General features: G+C 39.6%; 6 protein-coding genes across 22 annotated transcripts; 3 read left to right on the top strand and 3 right to left on the bottom strand.

Annotated features, from left to right (window-relative positions):
• On the bottom strand, positions 943-5,095 carry LOC109726302 (protein SET DOMAIN GROUP 41). 13 transcript variants are annotated; one of them, XM_020255826.1, is made up of 8 exons: positions 4,946-5,005; positions 4,636-4,709; positions 4,285-4,397; positions 3,301-4,186; positions 3,101-3,140; positions 2,883-2,989; positions 2,391-2,489; positions 1,178-2,204 (listed from the first exon to the last, which is right to left on the bottom strand). In XM_020255826.1, exons 4-8 carry the CDS (start codon positions 4,081-4,083, stop codon positions 1,299-1,301), a joined length of 1,935 nt encoding a protein of 644 aa, XP_020111415.1. In that variant the 5' UTR covers positions 4,084-4,186; positions 4,285-4,397; positions 4,636-4,709; positions 4,946-5,005; the 3' UTR covers positions 1,178-1,298. The 13 variants fall into 13 exon arrangements, with proteins under 13 accessions (XP_020111411.1, XP_020111415.1, XP_020111417.1 ...); XM_020255828.1 differs by having other exon boundaries at positions 3,301-4,085; XM_020255827.1 differs by having other exon boundaries at positions 4,285-4,371.
• Positions 5,451-8,558, bottom strand: LOC109726836. Its single transcript, XM_020256639.1, has 4 exons — positions 8,014-8,558; positions 6,920-7,314; positions 6,300-6,493; positions 5,451-6,020 (listed from the first exon to the last, which is right to left on the bottom strand). Exons 1-4 carry the CDS (start codon positions 8,337-8,339, stop codon positions 5,625-5,627), a joined length of 1,311 nt encoding a protein of 436 aa, XP_020112228.1. The 5' UTR covers positions 8,340-8,558; the 3' UTR covers positions 5,451-5,624.
• LOC109726173 (protein MAK16 homolog) lies at positions 9,355-12,954 on the top strand. Its single transcript, XM_020255620.1, has 9 exons — positions 9,355-9,583; positions 9,699-9,808; positions 10,298-10,416; positions 10,509-10,606; positions 11,604-11,691; positions 11,780-11,932; positions 12,032-12,140; positions 12,235-12,356; positions 12,594-12,954. The coding sequence occupies exons 1-9, from the start codon at positions 9,522-9,524 to the stop codon at positions 12,639-12,641; spliced, it is 909 nt and encodes a 302-aa protein (XP_020111209.1). The 5' UTR covers positions 9,355-9,521; the 3' UTR covers positions 12,642-12,954.
• LOC109726130 (fasciclin-like arabinogalactan protein 19) lies at positions 13,132-16,382 on the top strand. Of its 2 annotated transcripts, none has more exons than XM_020255566.1 (2): positions 13,132-14,380; positions 16,330-16,382. In XM_020255566.1, the coding sequence occupies exon 1, from the start codon at positions 13,374-13,376 to the stop codon at positions 14,343-14,345; it is 972 nt and encodes a 323-aa protein (XP_020111155.1). In that variant the 5' UTR covers positions 13,132-13,373; the 3' UTR covers positions 14,346-14,380; positions 16,330-16,382. The 2 variants fall into 2 exon arrangements, with proteins under 2 accessions (XP_020111155.1, XP_020111154.1); XM_020255565.1 differs by having other exon boundaries at positions 13,132-14,384; positions 16,330-16,379.
• LOC109726131 (WD repeat domain-containing protein 83) lies at positions 16,249-19,075 on the top strand. The gene is made up of 8 exons (XM_020255567.1): positions 16,249-16,593; positions 16,700-16,802; positions 17,120-17,227; positions 17,325-17,434; positions 17,574-17,681; positions 17,777-17,822; positions 18,332-18,463; positions 18,698-19,075. Exons 1-8 carry the CDS (start codon positions 16,358-16,360, stop codon positions 18,779-18,781), a joined length of 927 nt encoding a protein of 308 aa, XP_020111156.1. The 5' UTR covers positions 16,249-16,357; the 3' UTR covers positions 18,782-19,075.
• LOC109726221 lies at positions 19,410-27,363 on the bottom strand. 4 transcript variants are annotated; one of them, XM_020255707.1, is made up of 11 exons: positions 27,075-27,363; positions 24,742-26,959; positions 24,258-24,638; positions 23,673-24,122; positions 22,644-23,231; positions 22,289-22,528; positions 21,776-22,066; positions 21,336-21,683; positions 20,753-21,124; positions 20,028-20,588; positions 19,410-19,938 (listed from the first exon to the last, which is right to left on the bottom strand). In XM_020255707.1, exons 1-11 carry the CDS (start codon positions 27,186-27,188, stop codon positions 19,685-19,687), a joined length of 5,817 nt encoding a protein of 1,938 aa, XP_020111296.1. In that variant the 5' UTR covers positions 27,189-27,363; the 3' UTR covers positions 19,410-19,684. The 4 variants fall into 4 exon arrangements, with proteins under 4 accessions (XP_020111296.1, XP_020111298.1, XP_020111297.1 ...); XM_020255709.1 differs by having other exon boundaries at positions 22,457-22,528; XM_020255708.1 differs by having other exon boundaries at positions 22,644-23,225.

The raw sequence follows: 27,961 nt of genomic DNA, 5'->3' as shown, positions 1-27,961 counted from the left end.
TGGTTTAAAGTGTATCAAGTTAGTACCCTGTGGTTTCTCACTTTATCACTTTAGTACCCTGTGGTTTAAAGTGTATCAAGTTAGTACTCTGTGGTTTTATTTTTGTATCAAGTTAGTACCCTGTGGTTTTATTTTTGTATCAAGTTAGTACCTTATGGTTTTTAAACCACAGGGTACTAAAGTGATAAAGTGCGAAACCACAGGGTACTAAAGTGATAAAGTGTGAAACTACAGGGTACTAACTTGATACACTTTAAACCATAGGGTACTAAAGTGAAAAAATGCAAAACCACATGGTACTAACTTGATACACTTTAAACCATAGGGTACTAAAGTGAAAAAATGCAAAACCACATGGTACTAACTTGATACACTTTAAACCATAGGGTACTAAAGTGAAAAAATGCAAAACCATATGGTACTAACTTGATACACTTTAAACCACAGGGTACTAAAGTGAAAAAAAGTAAAACCACAAGGGGGGTATTTGAAGTTTTCCCGAAAAAATAAATCAGCTTCCTTTACTAAATGCAGTGGCCTCTTTTTCAATTGGGGTTAATATCTATAAAGCTCGATGTGATGGGAGGAGGCAAAATACATTGAACTATCCCCTTGTTCAAGCTTACTCTGTGACAGTTTCTCTACTCTGAAATGCAAAATTCAGGCACTTGACGAAAAACTCTCATTTCGTCTTGGAGGAATTGAAGGAAAAAACTAAAACCAAATTTGTTACACTATGTTTGCCTTCGGAATTAGAATCATTAAGGAAATTTCCAGTGCGATAATTCAAGGATTTATTCGAAATTTCAACTATTACGAGTTATGCTAAGAGTGATAACATCATGACTTGTTGCACTATGTTTAGCCACTCAAATTCTAACACCCTAGCATAAAGATAAATTAGCTAAGCCTAATTGTGAAACTCAGGAATATGTAGCACAGTTTGAAAGCAACTGTAGAATGTGAAAACTCAATAAATCAACTTATAAAAGTAAAGACATATCAGCTCATAAAAGTAATGATAAGGAATGATTTGACCTGCACCTCTTTTTCTTCAAAGGAAAGCATTTCTCCTTGCAATATCCTCACCACGAAAGCGCTTTTGGATACCTTGCAATTTACCATCATCAAGAATGAATTTACTGCTAACCACATCACCGAAATCAGAGCTCCCATCTTTTTCAAAAGTTCTTCATAATTGTAGTGCAAGTTAAGGCAAAGCACTACTGACAGAAAAGCACCACCTTTTGCCGTCAGAAGTCCTTCTCACATTGCTTGAGTTGAAGTTTCTTCTTTCATCAAATTGTCAATTTATCAATCAGATAGCTCTGTGGACCATAGCATATAGTCGCTAAATATCTTCCATACCTAAGGCTATAAATGGCTAACTGATAGAGGCAATTCATCTCTTCTTCGATGCGTCTCCCTGATTGGTATTCCCAGGCAAAACACTTGCTTTTGCCAAAAGCAGTAGTCCCTTTACTACCAAGAGAACAGAGAGGTCGAAGAATTGCTCCACCAAGCCAAGTGAAATTTATTGGATCCTCTATCTTTTCTAAGTATGAGAAGCTTCGAACTAAAAATGGCCAGCATCTTGATAATATAGTCGATATACACTCGATAAACTGCATGGAGTTTGACATGAACTCATCACGTGACAAACGTTCTATCTTGGCGCACTGAAAATGTGAGACCGATCTAAACTTTGATTCATATTTCTCTTTGGCTTTCCCCGAAATTGAGCTTTGAACAAGATTCAGTATAGTCTCTCCAGCACTTAACCAAAAATGCGAGGTGGGTGCAATTAAGGAAGATTCGAACAAGCTTAGATAGTGTGTAGCAGCGGCTAGAAGCAGAGAATATGCTGCGGCTGCCCTGCCCATCTTGAGGGCTTCGCCATTTTGTTCTTCGTATAATCCAATAATATATAAACTTCTATATGCAGAAGCAAGCGCCACGTATGCACTTAGAGAAAGATGATGAAGTGGGTGCAATAAAAACTTTCTTCCTGAAAGTGTATTTTCCATTGAATTATTGCCACGAGAGCTTTGAGAAAGAAGCAAGCTTTCGAGCTTATAACAGCACGATTTGGGATTGTCTTCTGATGAGTATTCAGCTATAGCTTCGTGTAAAAGATCGGCGAGTTCATCATATTCTGCAGTCGCACTATTATTGTTTTTTGTGTTCAAGTTTCTGGCATCACACTGAAACAATAAGTTTGGGTTTACAAGTCACAATCTAAGACATCTCAAAAGATCTAATCTGAACACATGTAATACGAAATCATGAAATATTTCAGGTGTCTCATCAAATCAAAAGGATAAGAGAACAAAAGCTCAAGAATTCAGGAAATAGAAAGTGAGAGCATAAACACGAATTAAGGTTCTTACACTCAGAATATAATCCACGTACAATTGTGGTGATGCACTACAACGCTCACAGCAGCAGCTAAATCTATACTTTGGCCACAAATCAACACGTCTTATTGCCTGAAAGAATCAAAGTATGAGACTTATAGAAACTAAACAAACAAAGGAAAAATAGGTGGGGCATTCAACCAATAGAATCTAGACTTAGGAGATTTAACCGAAATATGCATAGGTTAGAAGGAAGTTAAGTTCGCAGTAAGTAAAGAATTCAACATACTTTAGCAGGGCAGTATTTATAAACAAACTTGAATGTAAAGATCAAAGAGAAAAACACTATCAGGATTGCTATGCTTGAAACCAGAAAGGTTTAGCTTCATTAACTTTGCTACACCATTCAAACTGGCTTTCAGGACAACTTCATTCAGTGATTATAGGTTTTTTAAGTAACTCTTACTGCATGAAACATCCATTTCTTTGTACCAAATGATAAGGAAAGGAAAAATGCTTGAATACCATAGGTTGTAGCAGGTCTGTATATGTAACGCACACCTCCTCGCCTTTATTGATTGGCTTGATACTGCGAACAACAATTCTCGGACCATATTTACAAAATTCTAAGGCTAAAAAAAACCACTATTAATACATACATGAGTCAATGGAAAAAGAAAGAAAGACAGCAACAACGAAAAGAAGAAAAAAAAAGAAAAGAAAAGGAAAGGAAAATATATTACCACGAGCCAGACCGCCTTCTTCATGATACCATCCCTGCCACTGCCACCAACATCAATTCCCAAAATGCACTAAACAATCTAAAAGATAACAAAAAAAATAAAATTCCTAATTTCTTCAATATTGTTAAGATGTAAAAGCAGAACTAAAAATAGATTCCAGAGTAATAAATAATCACACCTACTGCCAGAATAAATCTTACCGCAATTGATGCTTCATCTGTACTAGCAGGGGAAACCCGAAAAGAGCTGGATTCACAAGAAGTGGATTCTTCGCACCAATTGTCCAGCTCAAACCGGTAACAAGCATTGGGCGAGCAGCTATGATTGAACCAAGAAAACCAGGGCCCATACACCGCGACCCCAAGTGCCGGCCCCTTGCTGACCTGCACCTCCACTGCATTTGTTATCACCGCCCATAACACCACTTCCTCCACCATCACTGCCCCATGTAAACCCCCACTATTTCTTGCACACGACATCCGCATACCCCCCTCCCTTATCTTCTCAGCAACTTCTCCGCCTTCTTCTAGAACCTTCTGAAGATCACTCACTAGCAACCCACCAATCCGGTTTGGCAGATCGGTTGATTCAGAAGGGAGGAGCCCCCGCATCTCTAGGGAGTAAAGTAGGCGGAGAGCGACGCGGAGGTCAGCAGTATCATCATCAGCGGGACATGTGCCAGAATGCGACTGGTGGAGCAAGAAGCATTCATGTGAGGATACGTGGAGGGGACGGTCAGAAGCAAAGCAGGCAGAGGAGCAGTAGCGGACGGAGGCAAAGCAAGTAGGACAGGAGAAGGGAGGGGCGGAGTTGGACCGTGATTTGAGATCAAAGCATTGTTGAGGGGCATGAGAGGGGAGAGCGCGGAAGCACGAGGAGCAATGAGAACAAAGGAAGCGATCGTGGAGGGAAACGGCATAAGGTGGAATGGGCGGGGTGAGGTCGTGCGACATGCACGTATCCTCGCGTGCTCGCATCTCCATCCCTGTATGACAATGCACTCTCAGTTTGTTCTATGTTATAGGCATCGAGAAGAATATATGGTTCTTTAAGGATGCGGGCATTTTGCCAATTCCGATGACTCGTCTATCATTAAAACAAAGAGAAAACAAATATGAATGCAAATTATTGTAGACACATGGATTTAGCTAAACACTGCATTTGAAAGTTAATGAGGCCATTACTTGGACCAGTAGCTTCAACTTCTACTTCAATGCCTCAACGCTGTCGGTGATACAACTTAATTCTTTTTGGCTTATTCACTCTGCGGACTAAAGAACATTTTCTTACTGAGATTCTGAATCAAGGACAACATCATAATGTCGATTATTCTCATCAATTACTCAATCAAAAAAAAAAAAAAAAAAAAAAGTGCTTAAACTTATAGAGGTAACATAGAACATCATAATTGAATTATTGAATCCTTTGAAATATACTTTGAAAATATGTTGTTATAACACAATTTCTTGCGCATTAAAAATTTCCAACTCCTTAGTTAATTTAGTATTTAATAACAAATACATCTCGTAAATCACCTGAAGAGAGAGCCATTGATCAGCAAATTGAAGGGATCCCCGCAAATTTTTACCAAAATTACTACCTAATTAATCTACATAACACAGAATCATCAACAAGAAAAAAAAATTATACTAAATAATAAAGTTACTCAAATTCGTAGCATATTTCGAAGTATATGTGATTTACGGGCCAAAAAAGTTTTAAAAAAAGGGAAAAAATAGCTTAGAAGCTAAATAATCCACCAAAATGCCTCAGCAGACACGAAAAAATAAAGAAAAAAAATAGAAAATAATAGCAGGGAATCGATAAAAAGGGTTTATTAGATACCAGGAAGAGGCGGAACGCGCGCGCTGGGGTAAAGCCCACGTCGGGAGGAAGCGGAAAAGCGCTTTCGAAGAAGCTCGTTCATAAGCTAGGGTTTAGTAACAACACGAGATTACGTTGCTTAGTTTAGTCAATCGCCGATTTCACCTTGAAAACTGGCTAAGGAAGAAGTCGGCAACGACTTGATACCACTGAACACTAGCATATGAAGGAGTCGGCGTTGGAGAATGTTATGTTGCAGTAATCCGCTGATATTACTTCTCTGCAAACCAATACAAAGAGCTCAATTTTTTTCTTTTCTTTTTTTTCTCTTTGGGTTGTAAGCCCCCAAAACCCCAAGATCATAATAATTTTAATTATAAATATTTTGAAGAGAAAAGGTTTTAAAGAACCAATTTTGTCCGGTTTAAACTTAAACTTATGTTAATGTAGGGGAAAAAAAATGTAGTCCCCTACATATAATATAACTCCAAATTGAAGATGCAACTAGGGGGTTCTAAAAAGTGTATGGCAAAATAAAAATAAGACATTTGATGAAACATAAATTTGCCTGCTAGAACATAAAACATAATCACCCTGATTGTGTGAAACTAAAGATCTCCGCAACATCGCCAAGAATATTCCCGAGTGCGAATTACATTTCAAATACAACAGAAACATTTTTTTTAGTTCTTGCAAGAAATCACCCGTCGCTCGTCAGCGTAAACGCGAGGACGACACAAGTTAGCGTAAAAACAATCACTATTGCCGCGAACGCCAAGATCGCCCTTTGCGAGAAGCTCTCCCTTTCTTGGCCGGTCGATTCGACCTCTTCTAAGAGGCGTCGTATCTCTTCGACATCCGAATCCTTTGCAGCTCGAGCTAATCGGGTCCGAACCTCGTCGAGCTTGGCTAGCCTTTTGGCTTTGGAAGAGTCCCTGGCCGACCAAATAAAGCCGGTCATCCTCCATAATAATATGCCGACGTAGATCGCCACTACACAGTCGACGCTGTAATGGTGGCGCTCGCGAACCTCTCTTTGTGCGCTGTGGAGGACGAGAACCCATATCAAAGCCGAAGTCCAGCCTCCGTATGCTTCCTGGGGGACATGATAGGCAGTATACGTTAGATTTTGCAAAACGAATGAAAATGTTCGGAGAATCGTAAAACTACTACGAAGATAAACAATCATCTCCTTCATTCACATTGAGGAAAGAAATAAGTTATCCCGCGATAAGCATATGTTTTTATTCAGGATGAAAAAAATAAGGCATTTTATGAATCTCAATATAAAGTGTACAGTATATCATAATAATCGAAGCAATAAAAAAGGAATTCACTCTCTGATTGTTTCATTAGGAATGAAGCTAAGACGCACCGTCCATGCCATAGCAGTTAGCACCGCAACAAGCATGTGGCCACTGTACATTAGGTCGTTACAACCACCACTAGCTTTTTTCAACAAGCGGAGCCACGAAGATCCCTCGCCGACAGTTGGTCTCAAAACATCGACTAGGAAGCTCATCTTTCCCCAATCTGGTCTATACTCATCTGGATATTCTTGAACAGATGCTGTCGTCACAAAGTCCAAAAGCAAAAAAAAGTAAAACAATGAAAAAAAAAGGGAAGCTTAATTACTCGAATTTCAATGAAGCATCCAAATTTATTACCTCATAAAATAGAAATTGAGCTCAAATCAACTGTTTATATAAAGAGGCTTTTACACATTTATCCCAGCAAAATCATCCATTTTATTCTATGCCCTTATAAAGTCTGAATTTTCATTTATACCCTTCGAAAGTGTAGATCCGTACTAAAATATACTTAAAATTTGGGAAATTATCCAAATATTTCTGTAACTACAACCATACATATGTGAAAAAGCAAGGTTCTGGAGGTTCCGAAAAAAAAATCAGATTTCACAAGGATATATATATATATGTAATAGATAATTTTGCAGGGAATATATGCAAATATTTTGACCCAAAATGCACTAACCATAATGTGTATCTGTTTGTATTAGCTTGTGAATTGCATTAGAATCCGAAGCATAAGGCATGTAATACTTCTGCGCCCAAGGATGAGGATGCTGAGGAACTCGAAACCGAGCGGTAGCGCACCAAGGCCGCAGTGAAGGAAGGATTGTAGAGACGAATGTAATAGCGCGAAGGAGACGGCCTACAGCCATCGTGAACATGTATCTCGCGGCTAGCCCAAGACCAGGGGCTTTAACAGAGCCGAAAAGCACAGAAAATCCCAACATAATAAATAACATTAAGTAGTGATGAAGCGTGATTATGTGAGCTCTGAGGATCTCTATGATGATCGGAGGAAGCTTCTCGTTCAGTGCTAAAAGCAGCCACTGGCCGGTGTCCGGAAGGGGATCAGTCGAGCTGCCAAAAACAGATATATTTTAGTACATTCTATAAATAAGACACAAATAAAAATGCCATTCAAATAAATCAACAAGATATAGCACTCAACCAAACTTTACACTGAATTTGGCTAGTGAAAATCTAAAGTAACAAATTTTTTTTGGACATTAATGGAGAAAAAGATACCGAATCATTTCACAAGTAATTCGAGAATTACTACATTCTGGTCAGTAATCACCACCAATTTATTATAAGAATTAAAAGCATATAATCCTAGACCCAACTGAATCAAGCCACGGATTTTTAGAAGTGTGTAGTGATGAATTTTGAACATTAAAACCGAAATGGAAGTAGAGAGCTTTTAACTTATCAGTTAAACTGAAGAAACACCAACATAAATAAATAGAAGCTTAAGAAATTAGAACATTAAATGCTCTCAAATCAAGCTCTAAATTGTCACTACAACCCTTGATCCAACCCAAGCACGCTCAAAATGCAATTTTTAAGAGTGGGAAATGATTAATCTCCAATATACTAACCAAACCGGAGGAGGAGAACACCATCAACATACTCATTGGGACACTTGAGAAAGATACAAACACAACAAACGAACACATAAAAACTCGCAAATCAAGCTCAAAATGGGCAATGCAACACCGAATTACGCCTCAAAATGAAAATTTAAAGAGCGGGAAGTGATCAATTCGGAGCACTAACTTGTGCCAATCGAGGCCGAGCACGGCGGTGACGAATCGGACGGAGAGGGCCTCGCAGAGGAAGGCGAGGAGCATGAAGACCATGGCAGCGAGGAAGGGCGCGGCGGCGCGGAGCTCCAGGGCCCAGTGGCGGTAGAAGGGCGCGCGCGCCGCCGCGGCTAGGGCGAGCGCGGCCCAGAGCGCGGGTTGGAGCCGCGCGTGCCACGACGGGGACGCGTAGCGGAGGTAGTCGACGCACACGTACGCGATCGCCGCGAGCCCCAAGCCCCCCACATTGGCGAAGAGCTTGGGGGGCTTCGGGAGCTTCAAGCCCTTCGACTTCGCCATGGGATTCGAAATGGAGGGCTAAGGGTTTGGATTTGTTGGATTTGTTAGAGCTACCTCATCTCGATTAGGGTTTGAAGACGAAGAGGACGAAGAAGAGCGTCGCCTCCTCCTCCCTCTTCGAAGATGAAGCTTTTTTTTTTTTTTAATAAATGTGAACAGAGTGGAGAAGGGAGTGCGAAAATGGCGTTGATCGACTTCGATCTCGAAATAAAAATAATAAAATTCCAAGCCCTGAGACGAAGACGAAGTATCGGGAAAAATGTTACTAGACCCCTCACCTATTGACAATTATGAAATAGGGCCCTCAACTTTAATTTTTGGTAAAAAATAGCTAATTTGTCCACACTCTGCGCCATTTTTGTAAGAAGTGCTTAAACGTTTAGAACTTTAATAACTTTTTAAGTTATTTAATTTAAACAAGTTAATAATATTTTGACTCTAAATTTAACTATTTACTTAATTTAATAAATTTATAGTTTCAAAAATTACATAAAATATACTAATTAAATATAAACAACACAACCAAATTTTAAAGTCAAATTATAGTTGGCTGACTTAAATCAAATAAATTAAAAAAATTAAATAGTAAATCAAAATTTTGAACGCTAGAAGAGTTAAATTAAAATGATTTATAGTTAAGATAAGTTACTTTTGTTTTGAAAAACATTGCCAAATTTATTTCTAAATTTTATCAAATTAAATATATTTAATTATTTTTAGCAAATATAACTTTGTCAATTAATAATTAATATTTAATAGATTAATTAAATTAGATAAATTTTCATTTATTAAATATAAAAACTCAATTGTCATGGCCTATGGGCCAAACAGGCCTTCCCCTGTGGGCCTTCATTTTGTGAGATAGAGAAACAGTACACTGTGCACCACGTCATTTGTAGACCCTCCAATAAGATATTGCTTTTCTCAGAAATAATTGGATATCCATCGATGACGTGGTGAACCAAGCCTAAATAGCCTCCTTAAACACCCACTCCCGCAACCGCTTCGCCGTTCAAGTGCCCCAAAACCCCTCTCTCCATGAAAACCCTAACTCCATTATTACTCACCTCGATCAAAAAAATCGAGAAAAAAGAGGGGAAAAAAGCTTAAAATTCTCTTTCGAAAACCCTAATCCTAATTCTCCGTTACAAATCCACCTCGAATCCTTAATCCGCGGAGAAGATGCAACACGACGACGTAATATGGCAAGTGATCAGGCACAACCACTGCAGCTACATGGCCAAGTAAATCTCTTTAATCTCTCCACAGAATGCAATACTTTAGGTTTTGATTCTTAGATTCAATTCGAGTTTATAATTAGCTTCAATTTCGATTCATGTAATAGTCGATTTCGTGCAGGATCGCTACGGGGATTTTCTGTAGAAATCCGTATAATGTTACTGGAATTTGTAATCGGAGCTCGTGCCCTCTCGCCAATAGCCGCTACGCGACGATCCGTGATCACGAAGGTTTTGGAACAACTCCATTTTGCGAATTATAGTGTCTTCTAAGTTACTATTCAGTTGGATTTGGTTGGTTTCTCTGCTTTATGACTATAACAGTTCATGATGTAAACTTGTTGCGAATTAATTCTTTTTAACACTAATTTAGTGGTGAAATATGTGTCATGATTTATGATATATTATGTATCATTATGTTTGCTTTCGTCCGCTGCATTAATCAACTATTTTTCAAACGAAAAAGCAACATGGATTGTGAACTTTTATCTGTAACATTTAGTTTATATGTCTAATATGGTTTGTATAGAAGATCTAATAATAAGGTCAAGAATGAAACTTCGCCTCTTGAACTTCTCTAGCTTTCACTTATTCTATGCTGTTATATTGCCTGCTCTACCTCGATTCTACTCATGTTTGCTTCCTAAGATAAGCGTGGTTTATTGTTATTTAGCTGTTTATTATTCACAGATTTGTGATGTTCTTAATGGTGCAATGCAGGGGTCTTTTACGTGTATATGAAAACAATTGAAAGGGCTCACATGCCAAATAAACTGTGGGAAAGAGTAAAGCTGCCCAGAAATTATGAGAAAGCACTAGAAGTTATTGACAAGCATCTGGTATGATGTTCTGAATCTCTAGCCAAAACTAAACAGACATATGAGTATCAGACTTGGGGAGGGCCAGGCAACCTTATCCATTTTGTTTGCAGGAATACTGGCCTAAGTTACTTGTGCACAAAATCAAGCAACGCCTTACTAAAATGACCCAATACAGGATACGTATGAGGAAGCTTCAGTTGAAAGTGAGGTAGGAATTTTTGTTTCTATTGTCTCCTTGTAGCTTCTGGATTTGCTTGACTGCGGCTCGTAATGATTTGATAAAAGCCCGAGATAAGGGCGTGAAGGTTCCGAATGCTTGATCTCCAGCTTTAGCACTCACCCCAAGTGGCGCTTGCACTCCATTTAGCTGGGGCGAGTTCACCATGTGAGATCAGGGAATCCGAACAGGCCCTAATCTTTAAGATCACCTTAAGTTCTACCCCTCTTGGTCGTTCTCTGGGCGTGGAGTTCATGTGAAAATTGTATAGATCTGAACTATTTGTGATAATTGATATTACTTGCATTTTGATTTATCGGGATATTACAAAGTCCTCTAATAGCATTGAGCTAATACTTGGTAGTTGGGTGAATTGCTACTTTCACGGAGTCTGTTCGTTTTCCTTCCTCTATTAATTTGTTCAACTATATGTTGTATTTTGAAGAAGTAAACATGTGCTATTGCCTCAACCTTATTGATGTAGTTATAGAACTACTCTTTGAAGCTTGATATGAACTTTATTTATCAAGACCTACTTCCTGTGCTGGGAGTTGAACATATTAATCATAATACTATTGTTTACCCACCCGATTGCATAGATCTTATCATTGAAGAAATTTTAACTGCTTATTATATCTTGCTTAGGACGTAAAAAGTATTTATTTTTAGGCTGAAGTACAGTTTACCCTCTGGATTTATCACATGATTTGGCGATGTTCTGTCAGCACCAACCCTCCCTGGGTGTATTTACTGTATTATTCACAGGGTAAATGCATATATTTTTTTAATTTTAGGGTTAATGTGTAAATTTGATATATCTGTGGGTTAAACTGCATTTTAGCCTTATATCTAGGGATATCTTAAGTTTTACTTTGACATGCAATTATTTGAAGTTCATATTTCTCTCAAGTTTATCTCTGTATATGTATACTGCGAAGGTGATAATTTCCTCTGCTGTCATGATTTTAGAAATTTATTTTTGTTCCAGGGAGAAGATAATGACAGTGCCTAGAAAAGAGAAAAAACGAGAGGCTAGGAGGGAAGAAAAAGCCGAAAGAGCTGCACGTATTGATAATGTGCTACATCGGTTTCTTCCAAAACTTATATTTAATTGCTCTTTCTATATTTTTTAATGCTTAATTTACTTATTAATATATTCTGCAGAACATCCAACAAGAATTGGTGGAGCGCCTTAAGAAAGGTGTTTATCCTGGTGAAATTGTCAACATCCCTGAGAAGTTGTATAATGAAGTAGTCGAAATGGAAGGGCTAAAGCCAAGTCCTGAAGAAGAAGAAGAAGAAGAAGAAGAAGAGGAAGTAATGCTTTAACAAGCTTATGTTGTTTTATTCTCATTCCGAAATTTGGCCCATCTGCCATGTTATATTACCTTGTTTATATGCTTCAACATAATCCAGGATCCTGAGGTAGAATATGTCGAGGGTTATGACGAACTTGAAGAGGAAGAGGACATGGAAGACTTTGGAGGTTTTCCGACGGATGAACTGTTGGAGGATGATGAATATGGTAAAGATAGTCCATGTTATCTTTTAACTAATTGATCCTTGACTTTTGTTTTTACGTGCATTTGTGGGCTGATGACGCCTAATTGTTGGTGCAGGTGACATGGACGAAGACGATGAACAGAATAAAAGGCGGAAGAGAGCTGGATCCGATGTGGAGAAGCTTGATGATAGTGATTATAGTGCAAAGCTCAAAAGAAAGGGGAAAGTTATCATTGAGGTAAAGAGAGCTTTTCCCCATCTTTAAAGTACTTAGCTCTCTCTCACTGAAATCTCCCTGAAGATGGGGGAAAAAAGAAATACAAAACCCTTGAAGTATGCATTTATGCAGCTCCGAAATAATCGAAATGCATATGTTTCATTTGTAGATCAATGTATTAGTTCTAGAACCTAATCAAAATGAGGGTATGCTTCATCTATCGATCAACATATTAATAGCACCTATTTGTGGTGACAGGTTGAGGGCAATGACAATACGGCGGATAGACAAAGGGCGGGGATGTGATGTCACTATGAATACATTAAAGTGGAATGTGGTGTTTCTCTGCGTTTTCTTTGATAGTTCCTTCATGATAGCGGCGAGATAATGATGTGAACACCCCACATCAATGTTCAAAACTAGGAAGTCATTATTCCATGAACTGAATGTACCGCAGAATCGAAATTTTGCTCTTAGTTTCTCTAGGACATTTTTTGATCTGTTTTAGAACTTCTTGTTTGGTAGATGATTCACTTATATCATGAGAACATTGAGAAGTAACAAATTCACGCGAATTACTTAATAGCTAACACATTTTTCTTTCGCTATTTGTTAACTACTATACGCTGTGTTTGGGTTGGATCTCACTGTTGGAGCAGTTGCTTTTCCTCAGTTTATCTATTATGTAATTGCTTTTAAACAAAGCGAATTTTTGTTACGAACATTTACACGACAATTAATAAATGTGAACCACTAATAAGAATAAAACATGTAAAATTACGAAATAGTTGTTTGATATTGTTTCAAATAAATTAAAATAAACAGCCCACTTTACAGGTAAAAATAATAATAATAAAAATAAAAAAATGATCATCTACACCAAAATAGACTTTCGTGTAAGGTGCAATATTAGGATAGTACAGGGATCTATACGTATATTTTACCCGTACTACTATATAAACCCTGCCGCTCCCCTACTTTTCCTTTCCCTCCAAGAATTCGAATACTCCACTCTCTCTCCTTTCCCCGTGCTCTCTCATGGCGAATCCAAACCCTCTCCTCCTCCTCCTCCTCTTTTCCCTCCTACTCCTCTCTCTCTCTTCTCCGGCGATCTCGGTTGCTGAGACGGAGCTCGACGCCGCGGTCTCCGCTCTCCGATCCCGCGGCTACTCCCTCTTCGGCAACGCCATCTCCGCCTCCGACCTCCGCCTCGACCTCCTCCTCCTCCCCAACTCCTCCTCCTCCTCGACCTCCGCCGCCGCCGCTGCATCCTTCACCTTCTTCGCCCCCACCGACCCCGCCCTCTTCGCCCTCGACATGGCGTCCCCCGCCGCCTCCTACCTCCGCTACCTCCGCTACCACGTCGCCATCGGCCGCCTCCCCCTCCCCGCCCTCCTCGCCCTCCCCAACCCCTCCCTCGTCCACACCCTCCTCCCCGGCCGCCGCATCTCCATCTCCCGCCGCCGCGACCCCGGCACCGGCGCCGACGTCCTCGCAGCCAACGGCGTCGACGTCGTCGCCCCCGGCATCTTCGACGGGGGGGCCATCGCCGTCCACGGCCTCGACGGGATCCTCTCCCCTGTGCACCACCATTCCCCTATCCCTCCTCGATCTCCGGATCCGCCCTCGGCTTCGCCGGATCTGAGCCTCCCGCCGTCCGATCCGCCCGATTCACGGTCTCCGGTGCCGGCGCCGTTCGATCTCAGCGCCCTTTTCCCATCGATGGCCCCCACGATCGCAGCGGGGGCGAGCGCCCCCATTTCGACGCCTTCTACGGCGCCGATCTCATCGCCGGAGCTAGGGTTTCCGCCGGAGGGGTTCCCGCCGAGTGCTTCCCCTGCCGCGAGCCCCGCGGCGGAGACGAGGGTTTCGTGGAGCGGCGGCATCGGAGCCCCGGCGAGCGAAGGGTCGGAGTGGTGCTCGGCGAACGCCGAGGAGGGAGGAGGGGGGGGGGTGCGGCGGTGTTGTGGCGGCGTTTCGTGGCCGTCCACGCCCGCGTTGGACGGCTGAGATCGACTACTACGGCTTCTGACGTGCCGATCCCAGTAGGTCTCTTTCTCTCAACTCCATTTCCTTTTTCTCTCCTCAGTCTCTACGGATCATCAAATTGGCTACGCACATCATGCTTTTGTTTTCCATTCATCCTCCTCAGTATATAGCTCTGTGCATATCACATTTGTGAGGTCAAAAAAAAAAAAAAAAAAAGAGATGCGAGACCAAGCAAATATTCAATGTGGGTATTTCAATTTTAAAAAGCATTTGGTAAAGAAAAATCAACATCAAACACTTTTGAACTCTCACATAATACTCTTCAAACTTTGGGAATTGGAAATATATAGCATGAACATATTCTTTTCTTAAGAAACTTTTCGATTGATATAGCAGTGCTATGCCCTTTTTGAAAAAAAAAAAAAGGGGGGGGGTGAGGAAATAAAAATACGAATACTACGCTTGGAGGGGAAAAGTTTTATCGGGATCTTCTTACGGATGATCATGTGACTGTGTGAGGATGATTCGCGCGTTTCGCTGTAACTTTACCTTCGTTCTAATTCTAATCCACTAACCATTAGCTCTTAAAATGACAATTTGAGAACAGTATTCACGGGCTTTTCACGCACTCAAAGAATATATAAATTAAATGCTATCGTATTTTAGTATGCATATATGATTGTCCGCTTAAAAAATATAAGTAAATAATAACGAGTATTTTTAGATATAAAAATAGCTTTAGAAACTCTGCTATCACACACATTTAATTGTTCGTTTATAGATAAATAATGTACATAATAATACTAATTTAAATTATTGATAAGTTGATATATGCTATGCATTAAACAGCGCACTAAAGTATAATATATGTGAAAGATAAGAATCAATTTATAAAACAGCAAAAACACTTCCTATTCGACTAGACTAATCGCGTGGTTGAAGATTTGTTTTTTTTTTTAACTTTTATTAATGAGCAATACTATTTATGCACGTCACTTTTATATTTAAAATTTATATCTTAAATTTTTGTAGCTCGTATTAATTAATTCACTTGTCTTATTAAAAATATTTTATTTTGGCTAAATTACAAAAAACATCTCTGTTAATACCCTTTTTTTTTACTTTTTTCTTCTGTCATTTAAAAATCTACACTTTATCTTTTTAAAAAATAAAAAAATATTTACAGGAAGGGTAAAATGTGACAAAATAATCAAATTGTCCCTCACCTTCTTCGGAATGGGCGTGGATGGAGAGGTGGACAAGGGCGAGAGCTTATGTATGGGTATAGACAAAGAGGTGGGCGAGAGCAAGGCGGCGGAGGGCGAGGCGGCGCGGCCTAGGATGAGAAAGGAGGAGCGTTTTAGGAATAGTTTGGATATAAAAATAAAATATAAATAAAACTCTAACGAAACACTGACGGCGGAGGCTAAAAGTGAATATTTTTTATTTTTTAAGCGGATAAAGTATAGATTTTTTTATGATAGTGGAGAAAAACAAAAAAATTAGCTATTTAGGGGAGTTTTTCTGTAATTTAACCTTTTTTTTTTTTTTACTAAAAAGTAAACTTCAAATGCCATCTCTGGTTTTGCACTTTTTCACTTTAGTGCCATGTGGTTTAAAGTGTATCAAGTTAGTGTCACGTGGTTTTATTTTTATCTTTTTGTCAAATTTTTCGTTAATATTTCGTTAAATTATATACAAAAAACTTCAGATACCTCACCTAGAATATTCACTTTAGTACTCTTTAGTTTTAACTTTTAACTTTTATTACTGATTTAACAAAAAAAAAAAATTAGTGAAATCAGTAATAAAAAAATAAAAATAAAATTACAAGATATTAAATTGATGCGTTTTAAACTATAGAATTCAAAAAATATGAAATCAAAGGAGTATTTGAAGTTTTTCCTTTACCAAAATTTATCAACCCTTGGTATTGGATCAAGCTTACATAGCAATACGTACACCCGCTATAATAAGTGTATGCAAGTGCTGTGGACTTTGTTAGCCGGCGGGTTCGGACTCGGGCGAGAGAGATGGCGGCGTCGGGGGCGGAGGGGCTGCCGGGGCGGAGAGAGGGGGGTGGTGGTGAAGCGGCGGTGCTGCGGGGGCACGAGGGGGCGGTGCTGGCGGTGCGGTTCAACGGGGACGGGAACTACTGCCTGAGCTGCGGCCGCGACCGCACCCTCCGCCTCTGGAACCCCCACCGCCCCGCCCACATCAAGACCTACTCCTCCCACGCCCGCGAGGTCCGCGACGTCCACGTCACCACGTACCCCCCCCCACCCTCTCTCTACATCCTTCTCCAACCTTCTACTACCGAGTTTCTCTAGATCTCGCTCGAAGGCGGCATCATGTCTGTCAATCCCTTCCCGCAGGGACAACGCCAAGCTGGTCTCCTGCGGCGGCGACCGCCAGCTCTTCTACTGGGACGTCTCCTCCGGCCGCGTCATCCGCAAATTCCGCGGCCACGACAGCGAGGTCTCCTTCTCCTCCTCCTTCTCTAATTCATCTCTCTCTCTCTCTCTCTCTCTCTCTCTCTCCCCTCCCTTAATTTTTCGATGAGGTTGGTTGGTTGGTTGGTTGGTTGAAGAAGAAGTGTTAATTTACTTGATGCTTCAGTTGGTGGATGCATCCTAATTTTCGTTCCATTTCACTCAATTAAAGTTCGTGTAAACATGGTTGCTCCTGAGAAAGCTACTGCGAACAAGAGGGGCTTCGATTGGTCGCTTAATTACTTGAGCTAAATAAATTAAGATTCCGTCTCCGTATATGATACGTCCTTTTGTGCTTTTTAGGTTAACTCTGTGAAGTTTAATGAGTACAACTCGGTCGTGGTCTCGGCCGGCTACGACCGGTCGGTGCGCGCGTTCGATTGTCGGTCTCAGAGCGCCGAGCCGATTCAGGTATAGAAAGCGGTCTCGGTTTGATCTAGTTTGTTCGTCTCTGCTTCGATCGCTTGCTTTTGTTCTTATTCTCCGATCGAGTGTTGAATTGTGCCAGATCGTCGATTCGTTTCAAGACAGCGTAATGTCCGTGATTCTGACGAAAACTGAAATAATTGCTGGAAGTGTTGACGGCACTGTTCGGACTTTCGACATACGCATGGGGAGGTAACTGTTCTTAAACAGTTCTCCGCGAGCTCTCGGCTCTGTAGAATATTAGCTTCTTTTCAATCATCATGTTCTTTATTGGATTCCTATGCTGTTCAAATTTCATCTCTCTCTCTCTTTGTAAATTGTAATATGTTAGAGAAGTTGTGGACAACTTGGGGCACCCCGTCAACTGTATCTCTCTGTCGAACGATGGCAACTGCATTTTAGCTAGTTGCTTGGATTCTACACTAAGGCTTCTTGACCGGTAATACCATTGCTAATCCCTAGAGATAGGTTCTGTAATTCGACAATTTCAGATTATGTATTAGCCGATTAAACATTTGAACATTCTGTTTGTAGGTCCACAGGTGAACTTTTGCAAGAGTACAAGGGCCATACGTGCAAAGTATGCTTTCAGAATGTTCTATTCTTCATGTGCTGTTGCTTCGTCTCTTGATCTCTTAAACTAACTTCTTCTTTTTTTGGGTTTTACTGGAGGCATATATATATATATATATATATATATATATATATATATAGAATTGAGCTCCTATGCTTTTAAAAGTATCTAGTCATTGGTGTTTGTAAGTTTTTAGCCCTTGGATTAAGGGATGTGCGGTTAGGATGATGTGGGCCCCCTAGGGTTGAGTGGGTGGTTGGTTGAATAGTATAATCTAACAGGTGAAAATGATCAAAGGCGTAGATCTAACGGTAAAAAATTTACAAGCACCAAATACTTAGTACTTTTACAAGTATCATAGCCGGACTCATATATATATATATATATATATATATATATATATATATATATATATCTTAAAATGAGCCAAAACTGTCTACTGGATAAGTAGGATTTTGAAAGTGATCTTATCACCTTCTAAGCTGCTACTGATTGTGATTTTATTTGCACCTCAGTCTTTCAAGATGGATTGTTGCTTGACCAACACCGATGCACATGTTGTTAGTGGATCTGAGGATGGCTTCATTTTCTTCTGGGATTTGGTGGATGCGTCAGTCGTTTCGAGTTTTCGAGCACATAGCTCTGTGGTAAATGCCTTACTAATTAGTATGTTTATATCTTGCTTAAAAAATTTGTATTCAGAAAAGAAAAACGACATTTGATTACTGTAAATTTATTGGTGATTTGCCAACATATCCCCGACTACGTCTGCCGCGCACAATTAACCCTGCTAATATGAATAACTTGAGTTGCAACAGACCTCAGCGTTGCAAGTTTAACTCCGGCATCAAGGTTTAACATCAATTTTTTGTTCCTGATAGGTGACTAGTGTGAGTTACCACCCAAAAGATGCTTGCATGTTAACTTCCTCAGTGGATGGCACTGTTCGTGTTTGGAAGCAATGACAAATGACAATGTAAAAGATTAATCCTCGTAGCTTTCTAATCCTTTCATTCGACGCCAGCGGCAAGGCGAGTTTGAGGCTCTATTGTATAGTAATTGTGATTGTACTGAAGTTCTGAATATGTTCTGAACATATGATCGGCATGCGCATTTTTATTCCCAATGAATGTTTCTCTTCGATCTTTTCTTGGATTAGTTTTATGATTTTGCTCAGAACCTAATGGGGCGTGGCTCTTGGAATTTTCTGGTTCATAATTTTTGTCAAATCTTTGCCATTCATTTCGCAATTGTGGTTCTCTCTTTGCTTTTATATCCTCTGCAAATGTGAGTTTTCCCTCTTTGAATCATTAGTTTGTGAGTTAAACTTTGTTTGTTTCCTGTTGTTTATACAGCAGCAGAATACTTCTTACATTGTCGGCAACACTAGTAATCTAGTGCAATTAATGTAAGAATTAACTCCTTTGTAGACAAATTATAGAGAGGGAGGAGAATCTGTGTTAATAATCATATTAGTATACTTTGCCTCTCTTTGTTAGATTATGGCAAACCAATTATAGAAAAGCTCTCTATAAATGAAGGCAAGGAGATAGAATGTTAATGTCAAAAAAAGAAAAGAAAAGAAAAGAAAAGAAAAAGAAGAATAATATTCTGTAACTGTATAATCTCTACAAGCCAAACCATCACAGCAGCATCATACTTATACAAAGTATCAATAGCTCTCTTCATTTCACACTCAAGCAGCAACTGGACACACAAGAATTAGTGGTTATTTAAAAAGCTGATAACCAACTAGAACACAACATCACTCACAAATGTACCTCAGACAAATACATCCCTAATCTTAACCCTTCAACTAAAAGTTGAAAGAATCCTACACAAACTGAAATCACAACAAATAAAGCATATCATAACAGTTCTGCCTTACTGCTATGAATAATCTGTAGTGGCCGTCTCAACAAACTCTTTGTTGTTGATTTATCCACGTTGCGCTTGTTTGAATGATTTATTTTGATAGCTGGGGTATTCTCCTTGTTTTTGTCTGCGGTAATTGCACTATTGCAACTTGTATTACCGAATTTCTTTGCATTAAGTATGCTTACACTCGGCAACTGGTGGCATATTTCCTCCACTCTATCTTGACATTGTGATGAATCTGTTTCTATTAAATACAAATAAAAAACTACAAAGTTAAGTAAAATATACAGATGAAATAGAAAGGATCTAAACAAGTAAATTTGAGATACTAACCCTCAAGGTTTGATGCATGGTTATCAACTGATATACTATTTGAAACTTCCATCACTTGACGAGAATCTGAACCACAATCCTGCTGAATCAAATTGCTGATGCTTCTATTTTCAACAAAAGAAGTCCCATGAGATGATTCAGTAGCCTCAACATTTTCAGCTTCGCTGTTGTTTAAAATGCATTGATCTCCAACTGTTCCAACACTTTGATCAACAATATCAGAACTTTGCGGTTGCAACTGTTCTTCGCTGTCAAGTTCCTTACCAACTGTTATTTCTTCGGTTATAATCATCTCAGTTTTAGCTGACTGGGGAGTGGGTTTATCTATAGCCTCCTCAGGTTTTTCTACGAAATCTTGATTAGTATTTTCCTTATAACAACTCACTGCGTCAAATGGCTCTACTACTTCGGTACACAATTTCTTTGTAACTGATACCTCCATTTCATCTGAAGTCTTAAGATCCACTGAATTTCCATAACCCAGATTTGTTCCTTCTTCCTGACTCTTGTCCCCATTAGCAGATAGATCTAGCCCTATTCTGGCAGGCGGATCATCTGCAACTGAACAAAAAACAAATTGTATGTTAGCATCTTAAAAAAGGGAAAAGGAGTGAAATAAAACCTTCGAACAAGCTTCATCACACCTTGAACCTAAAATTCATCGACAATGGAAGTAGGAATTCCTGGAAAATTTTCCACTTCAGGAGGTTTATCAGATTCATTACCATATATCATCTCAAGGCAATCGCTGGCGAGATCCGCAAGATTCTTTTGTACTTCGACTTCATTTTCAACAGTGGTGTCTAATAAGAATGGAACAGTGGTCATCTTTTCAGACTCCATTGGTGCTACAGTTTTGTGACTTCTTTCACTCTTGTTAGCAGTTTCACCTGTAAACTCACAACTATCATTGTCAACGCTGTGCTCTTGAGTTGTTGTCTGAGAACAGTCAGTCATGATAGCAGGAACTTCCCTTTCGACACAAAATAGGGCCTCCAAAGAAGGTAAATGAGCACCTGGAGCAACCCAATTTGTTTCGCTTATGAATTCTTGTGACATTGAATCAAATGAAACCTCATCGATCTCGCCATGTTTCCCTGCAAAATTTGGCATGATAAAATAAGCTTATATCCACATGCTTCTTGGCAAGAGTAAATTGACACGACCAGAACAGCTTATAGAAAAATAAATCAAAAATACTTTAACAAAAGAAAATGAAAAAAGATTCTTGTTCGAGAAAAAGATAATCTTTTATCAGAAGAATTGCTAAACTAATCAAGATCAACAAACTTCATATCACAATCATACCATCATTGTCACTACACTGGTCGTGGTTCTTGCAACCTGCATTCTTTTCCACTAGCTTCATGCGATCTTCGCTCACCTCATTATTGCCAACATCTGGCTCATCAGTATGCCTCAAATCTGCTGTTGGTTGGGATGCAATAGACTTTTCACATCCACTGTTTACATGATAGTCTTTCTTCCCACTCTCCCAGTTAATACTTTCGAGGGCAAAGCCATGATCTACCAAAGAATTTTCTGGAATTTCAGCGGAAAAGTCCTTGAACCCAATTAATGAATGCCTTGCAGTAGATGAATATTCAACGGCTGTTCCACCATTATTATTTCCAGGTGATTCAGGTTTATCAATAACTGCATTCAGAAAGGACAAGTCAAATTTCAGCAAGACCGAAAATTACAATGCAAAAGAAAATTCAAAATTTGCCTAGGATGCTATTGTATACCTTGGAAGTGACTTGAACTTAGAGACATGAGATTAGTAGAACCAGATAAGGGAGATTGTTTGCCCTCTTCAGTGTGTAATAGTGCTCCAGGTGTAACATGATTATCTACTATATCATTCTCATATTGTTCTTCTGAAATTGTCCCTGTACCATTTTGCTCTGTAACATTCTTAGAGATGCTGCAACTTTCAGCATTCTCTTCATAATCTACAAAGTCCTGCTCAAATGTTTGCATTATATCATTTGGTGTGTTCCTTGCTTGCTCAGTGCCAGATGTTTCTTCTATGTTGCCTATCGCAGAATCAGTAAGAAGACAAGTGTCAGTTTAAAACATGTAGTCAATTTTCATTAACTTGAGTAAACAAAAATAAAAGAAAAACAAAGTAGCTACTTCGCATTTAAACAAGCGAAAGAAACAGTTAGAAGTTCAATTGGAAACAATTATCTAAAGCTATCTCTAAGATATTCGAAACTGATAGAGGGTGGAAAATATATTTTAAACATTTCCACAACCTCTCTCAAACAAGTAGGATCGACTATCAGGTTCATCAAACATGTCCTGAATTTTAAGACAGTCCGGTGACCCCGGAAGTTGGCTGCTTTGGATTCGTTCAGCTTCTTCAGTGTCTCTAGCAAGTGGAAATCCGTTAGTGCAAATAGTTTCTCCAGCTACTGAATTACCATCTTTTAGGGTAGACAACACCAGAAACAGTTTCTCTATTGTTTTATCCAGTTTCTTCTGCGTCTCTGCAGCTAAATAGATATGGTTAACAGGAAAAGTCTTGGTCATTGAACAAACCCTCACAAAAATTCAGGATATTATAAACAAAGAGAATAAAATAAATGAAGCACTTTCAGAAACACCAACCCTCAAACTTTGCTCGAAGGTTATCAGCTGAGATTCCTGCTGAATGTTCTGTCAATTCACAAGAAGCTAGGCTGCAACTTTGCTGGATAAAACCACTAAAGCTTTTAGTTTCGATCAAAGAAATTTCAAAAGAAGATTGTTCGCTAGCTTCAATATTTTCAGGTAATAATTCAGCTTCCATGCTGTTGACAATGCTTCTCTCTTCCACTGATGCATCTCTTTCACCAGCAAATTCAGCACCCATAGAGCTCAAGTTGGGCCGTTCATTTAAAAAACCTAATGCTTCTCCATTTTCAGGAAGGAATTTTTTGCTACTGAGTTCCAATGTAACTGTGACTTCATCAGCTGTTGTCATCTCAGTATTAGCAGAACTGGGAGCAGTTTTATGTACAGCCTCCTTAGACTTTTCTATAGAAACTCCTCCATTAGCTTCTAATGCAATAGAAGTTAAATCACATTCCGGCATATTATCTGAAGTTCTAAGATCCACTGAAGTTGTATAACCCAAGTCCGCTCCTACCTCCTGTCTCTTACGCTTATTACTAGATGCAGTTACCCTATTTTTGACAGAAAAAAGATCATCTGCAGCTGCATAGAAATTGTTGAGTTAGAAGCTACTAATGTGTATACAGAGAAGCAAAGAAGTGACACTCAACATGACTTCCATCTCCTCTTGGAGTATTTCCATCCACAATATATTCTTAAGGCCTACTAGGTCTAACTAGATCTTTATGCAGAAGAGCTGTTTAGATAGATTAGTTCGAAGAAGAAATAGAAGCCTTTTCCATTAAAATCCCTATACTTTTCACAATAGCTAAAGAAAAAAACTCCATACTTAGCTTTTGCTTTTGGGACTCAAAAGCTCATTTTAGCTTTCTGCTGCCACAACAAAAGCTCCAATGGTTATTTGCTAAACATTTGGCTACCACTACTTGCTGTAAGAAGCCATTTCAGAAACTGGGCCAAATAGGCACTTAAGTTTAAACTTTTGGATTTGGATAGAAGTTAACAAAGAAACAAGCATCTCACCACGACACTCTAATTCATCAACTTTGGAAGTAGAAATTTCCAATAAATCGCTCACTTCAGGAAGTTTGTCTGATTCATGACAATCTGTCTTCCCAACAATCTCATTGGTAATTTTCACCATAGCCTTCTTCTCTTCGAATTCATTTTGAACATTCATTTCTGATGAAAATGGCACAGGCTTCATCTTTTCTTCCAACATTGAAACCACATTTCTGTCATTTCTTTTGTCATGATTGATTGCACCTTGAAACTCGGAACTTTCAATCTCATCACAGTTCTCTTGACTTGCGGTAGGAGAACACTTGGCCATGACCAAAGAGACTTCAGTTTCCATCTTATATATGGTCTCCAATGCCTGTAATTGTGCACCTGGTGCAACCCAATTATCTTTATTAACGAATTCTGGTGACCTCGAATCCAAAGAAATCTCATCAATGTTGACATATTTCCCTGCAAAGTTTGGCATGACAAAAAAGAATTTTGGAACATACTTCTTGAGGACAAAAAAAATGAAAGTGCATTCCTTAATAGAAGAATATTTAAACATGCTTATTGGTAATCAAAAGGAGCCAATTTGGTAATTACCATCATCGTCATCTTGTATGTGGGGCTTGCAAGCTATCTCATTTCCCACCAGCTTTGTGTGATCTTCATTCATGCGGACTTCAGCCTCTTCAAGATTTATTGAATCCACCTTAGTTTTAGATGTAACAAACATGTCATCTCCATTATAAGTACTGACATCATCTTTTGCAGCTCTTGCATTAGAGCCACCAACCTCTCCAATAATTTGAGTTTGACCGGAGTCCTTCATACGATTACATATTTTACGTGTCCTTTCAACAGATAGAATGGTCTTTGGAGTAACATTACAAGGCCCTGTTTGAGGCCTGACTCGCTTAAGCTTTTCTGAATAGTCACCCAATTCACTGATAATGGCGACATTTGAAGGTTGAAGACATTCATCTGTAAATAATCAGTAGCATAAATAAGTAGTTCTAACCAACAATAAAAACCATCAAATATAGTCAAATGAGAAATTATAAGCTGATGCTGATTAAATGTTTACCTTGATCATTAGCAGTATCAGTTGGTGAGCAACCGTTAGCCGCTTCAACAGCATCATGACTTAAACTTGTAGCAGTTGTTTTCCAATCAACCAATGGACATGTCTCAGGGGCAGTTTGTGATGAGAATCCTTCAGAATGCCCTATAACAGTACATTGGGAATTAATGGCAACTTCAGAGTTACAGCTACCGCCCACTATAAAGATCGATCCACCAGATTCTGCATCAACAAACTGCACAGCTGATTGATTATTGATCTGCTCTTCAAGTTTCTTTCTATCAGCTGATGAAGCAGAATCCTTCATATCAACATGAGAAAGAGTTTCTGAATCAACTTCTGTTACACCATCATGATCCAGAACAGACTCAGGATTTAAACATACATTGTCATCTACAGTAGTCTCAATTATTTCATAAGATGTATCAAGACACCTGGGGATAGAAATTTCTCCATCATCGTATTCCATTTCCTCAGAGTTATCCTGCTTATTAATTGATCCATCCAACTTTTCAGCTGTATTGCTCTCTTCTAAGAAAACAGTATCCCCGTATTTACAATTTTCAGCTTCTTTATTTGGATTCTGACTTGATTGTTTCTTACCACTAATTACTATGACCAAGCCCTCCTCATCATTCATGTCCAACATTTTAGGAGTCTCTTCCAATAATTTATGATCTGATGCATCATTAGTAACAGCATTCCTGATGCTCTCTTGGCAGGAATTGTCATTATCTTGATTGAGACTAAGATCATCTTGCGGTGTTGCCTTGTCAACTACCTCATCAGCTTCACTCTCCAGGACAGGAATGGCTTGTACCAAAAGAGCTGCTTTTGTTCTTTTTACCTCTCTCTTCTTCTCAGTAATCTCATCAGCAGGGGCACATAACTTATATTTTGAAATATTGCGCCTTGAACGCCTTTTCGGCTCCTCATTTAGTCTATGACCTTCTAAAGCTTCAGCTTCTCCAAAAGTTTCACAACTAGCAACACGAGCTTCTACAAATGGCTCCTCTACAACTTCATCGCTCTGCTGCTTCTGCAATGTGTTCACTTTATTCGCCGTTTTAGCTATCAAATTCTCAGTTACAACTGTAGAGACATCTACTTCAGATGGATGACGCTTCTTTAAGTTTTTGCGACCATTAATAATACCACCATTTATTCCTTTCTCGGTGACAGGAAGAGTAATCTCAACTCCAGTTACAGTATGCTTTGAAGCATTGCGCCTTGAACGTCTCGGACCTTCATTTGTCTCCACGACTGTTTTTGTCTCCTCTTCAGTTTCTACATCAGACAATGGAATTTCATCTTCAGAACTTGTAGTAGCAATTCTTTTCGAGGCACATCTAGCTCCTGATCTCTTTGATTCTCTTTTCCCGCCTGCTAATGAAGTATTACCCTTCTCAAGCACATTAGACACTATAACTTTCCGTGTTGATCTTCTCATAGGAGCTTCATGTTTTGAGGGCCAAGTTTCAGTGTCCCTTTCAGCTTCAGTATCAGTTTTCTTCTGTTTTCTTTGCAACTTTCTCCTTCCAACTGCTAAACTCTCATCTTCCTGGTGCACAGATGAGTAGTTCTTGTCTTCGCCATTGCTAATTTCTGAAGCATTTTGCCCCAGTTTGTCCGTAGATTCAATCCCTTCGCCAGATCTTATGCTCCCATTTGCTACTAAAGAATTCTCAGATTTTAAAAGGTTACGCCTCGATCGCCGGAGAGGAGGCTCTTCTCCACGAAGATTAGAATTTCCTACATGACCACACATTTCTCCACTGTAATCCACACCTCTGCTCCGTTTACGGGTTTCACCTCTCCTAGTTTTCTCATTTTTCTCCAATTTCTCACCTTCATCCTTTGAATTACCCCTTCTCCTCACTTGGGTTCTTCCTAAATGTGAATCTCCAACCGAAACACGATCGCGCTCAACCTCGGCCACAGCAGAGGATGAAACTGAACCTGTTGCGGAACGCGACCTTGTACTCCTCATCTCCTCCGCTCCATTACTTAAATCGATTAGTTCAGAACCAATTACAGATCTTCTACGACTAGATCTCCTCTTCTCGGGAGATCGTATTGCTTTAGATTCCCCAAATCGAAGCACCTCCTCTTGTAAAGTGAAGGTGACCTTCTTCGCAGGCCGCCTCCCTCCTCCGCCATCATCGCCGCTGCTTCCGCCGGAGCCCTTCAAGCAACCCTTCCGCTTAATCTTATCACTACCCTGTAACAATAATTAGCATCATAACTACATCACTAAACACAAACTTCAATTAAGGGTTAGAAAATTCACAAAAAGTTGGGAAAAAGAGGGAGGGAGAGATCGAAACACCACGAACCTGGAGAAGCGAGGCGAGGCTCTCGGCCATGATCGAATTGGTGGTGTTCGCGGGGAGGCGATGCTCCTTGCATAGCGCTTGGAGCTCTTTCCTACTCATGGATTTGAAATCCATGGATTCAGATCGAAGAAGAAGAAGAAGAAGAAGGAATTAAGAGCAAATTGGAGAAAACCAGCAATTAATTAGATCGAACTCGACCTCTGGATCATCCATTGATCGGATTCTTCGAGAATTCGCGTGGGAGCGAGCGTTTGATTTGGGGGAGGGAGTGGGAGGGGACGATGAGTTCGAAAACTTTTGAATTTGGGGGAAATTTGCGTGCGCTTGGGTTTCCCGCCCAATGAAAAGGGCGAGGGAGCTGCCACGTGGAGCGATGGGATTGGATGGATTCTGCTTTACCGTTGGTGCCTATGTTTTTAAGATGGGGGATGCTGTGGGATGCACGTGATGGATCCGACGGATAAGATGATGCACGTGACGGTGCACGTGACTGATGGGACAGGTCGATTGCATCTTAATCAGACGTAATCATACTTGTGATGCATTATTTCAACCGTGATTAAGGGACCTTGGCCACCGACCGTCCATTCGTAGAGCAAGTGGCAACGGGCTTAATTGTTGGTATTCGAGACCTAAATTCGGATAGCGTACTATCTATCTCTCTCTCTCAAAAAAAAAAAAAAAAAAAAAAAAAAGGGTCGCTGGCCGGAAAAATTGGAAGGGAAGGGCCAAATTTTTTTTTTTGTTTTTGGCGAGATAATATTATTTAATTGATTTTGCTTTTCTAAAGAGGTTTGCATTGAACCAGATTGAATCGGAAAGTTTATTTTTATATGCTTGCCATTCTCCCCGCTCCACTTTTGTTAGTCTCTTCTCTTTTTCAAATA

This window comes from Ananas comosus, linkage group 21, assembly GCF_001540865.1.
Source record: "Ananas comosus cultivar F153 linkage group 21, ASM154086v1, whole genome shotgun sequence".
Taxonomy (NCBI): domain Eukaryota; kingdom Viridiplantae; phylum Streptophyta; class Magnoliopsida; order Poales; family Bromeliaceae; genus Ananas; species Ananas comosus.
Note: the sequence above shows the minus strand (reverse complement) of the source record. Positions and strands in the feature narration are given on the sequence as shown.

What these genes read in the sequence shown, in the direction of transcription:
- LOC109726836 (XM_020256639.1), bottom strand. Translation starts at nt 8,339, where the DNA reads ATGGCGAAGTCGAAGGGCTTGAAGCTCCCGAAGCCCCCCAAGCTCTTC. An exon ending in ACAAACAGATACACATTATG is followed by an intron (nt 6,494 to 6,919) that starts GTTAGTGCATTT and finishes TTGTGACGACAG; the next exon opens with CATCTGTTCAAGAATATCCA. An exon ending in TAACTGCTATGGCATGGACG is followed by an intron (nt 6,021 to 6,299) that starts GTGCGTCTTAGC and finishes CATGTCCCCCAG; the next exon opens with GAAGCATACGGAGGCTGGAC.
- LOC109726130 (XM_020255566.1), top strand. Translation starts at nt 13,374, where the DNA reads ATGGCGAATCCAAACCCTCTCCTCCTCCTCCTCCTCTTTTCCCTCCTA.
- LOC109726131 (XM_020255567.1), top strand. Translation starts at nt 16,358, where the DNA reads ATGGCGGCGTCGGGGGCGGAGGGGCTGCCGGGGCGGAGAGAGGGGGGT. An exon ending in ACACTAAGGCTTCTTGACCG is followed by an intron (nt 17,682 to 17,776) that starts GTAATACCATTG and finishes TTCTGTTTGTAG; the next exon opens with GTCCACAGGTGAACTTTTGC. An exon ending in ACAAGGGCCATACGTGCAAA is followed by an intron (nt 17,823 to 18,331) that starts GTATGCTTTCAG and finishes TTTGCACCTCAG; the next exon opens with TCTTTCAAGATGGATTGTTG.
- LOC109726302 (XM_020255822.1), bottom strand. Translation starts at nt 5,027, where the DNA reads ATGAACGAGCTTCTTCGAAAGCGCTTTTCCGCTTCCTCCCGACGTGGG. An exon ending in CAGATGAAGCATCAATTGCG is followed by an intron (nt 3,141 to 3,300) that starts GTAAGATTTATT and finishes TGTTGGTGGCAG; the next exon opens with TGGCAGGGATGGTATCATGA. An exon ending in ACGTGGATTATATTCTGAGT is followed by an intron (nt 2,205 to 2,390) that starts GTAAGAACCTTA and finishes TTATTGTTTCAG; the next exon opens with TGTGATGCCAGAAACTTGAA.
- LOC109726221 (XM_020255707.1), bottom strand. Translation starts at nt 27,188, where the DNA reads ATGGATTTCAAATCCATGAGTAGGAAAGAGCTCCAAGCGCTATGCAAG. An exon ending in CCTTCGAGCAAAGTTTGAGG is followed by an intron (nt 22,529 to 22,643) that starts GTTGGTGTTTCT and finishes ATATCTATTTAG; the next exon opens with CTGCAGAGACGCAGAAGAAA. An exon ending in TTGCCTTGAGATGATATATG is followed by an intron (nt 20,589 to 20,752) that starts GTAATGAATCTG and finishes TTTTTTGTTCAG; the next exon opens with TTGCAGATGATCCGCCTGCC.
- LOC109726173 (XM_020255620.1), top strand. Translation starts at nt 9,522, where the DNA reads ATGCAACACGACGACGTAATATGGCAAGTGATCAGGCACAACCACTGC. An exon ending in GACGATCCGTGATCACGAAG is followed by an intron (nt 9,809 to 10,297) that starts GTTTTGGAACAA and finishes GGTGCAATGCAG; the next exon opens with GGGTCTTTTACGTGTATATG. An exon ending in AAGAAGAAGAAGAAGAGGAA is followed by an intron (nt 11,933 to 12,031) that starts GTAATGCTTTAA and finishes AACATAATCCAG; the next exon opens with GATCCTGAGGTAGAATATGT.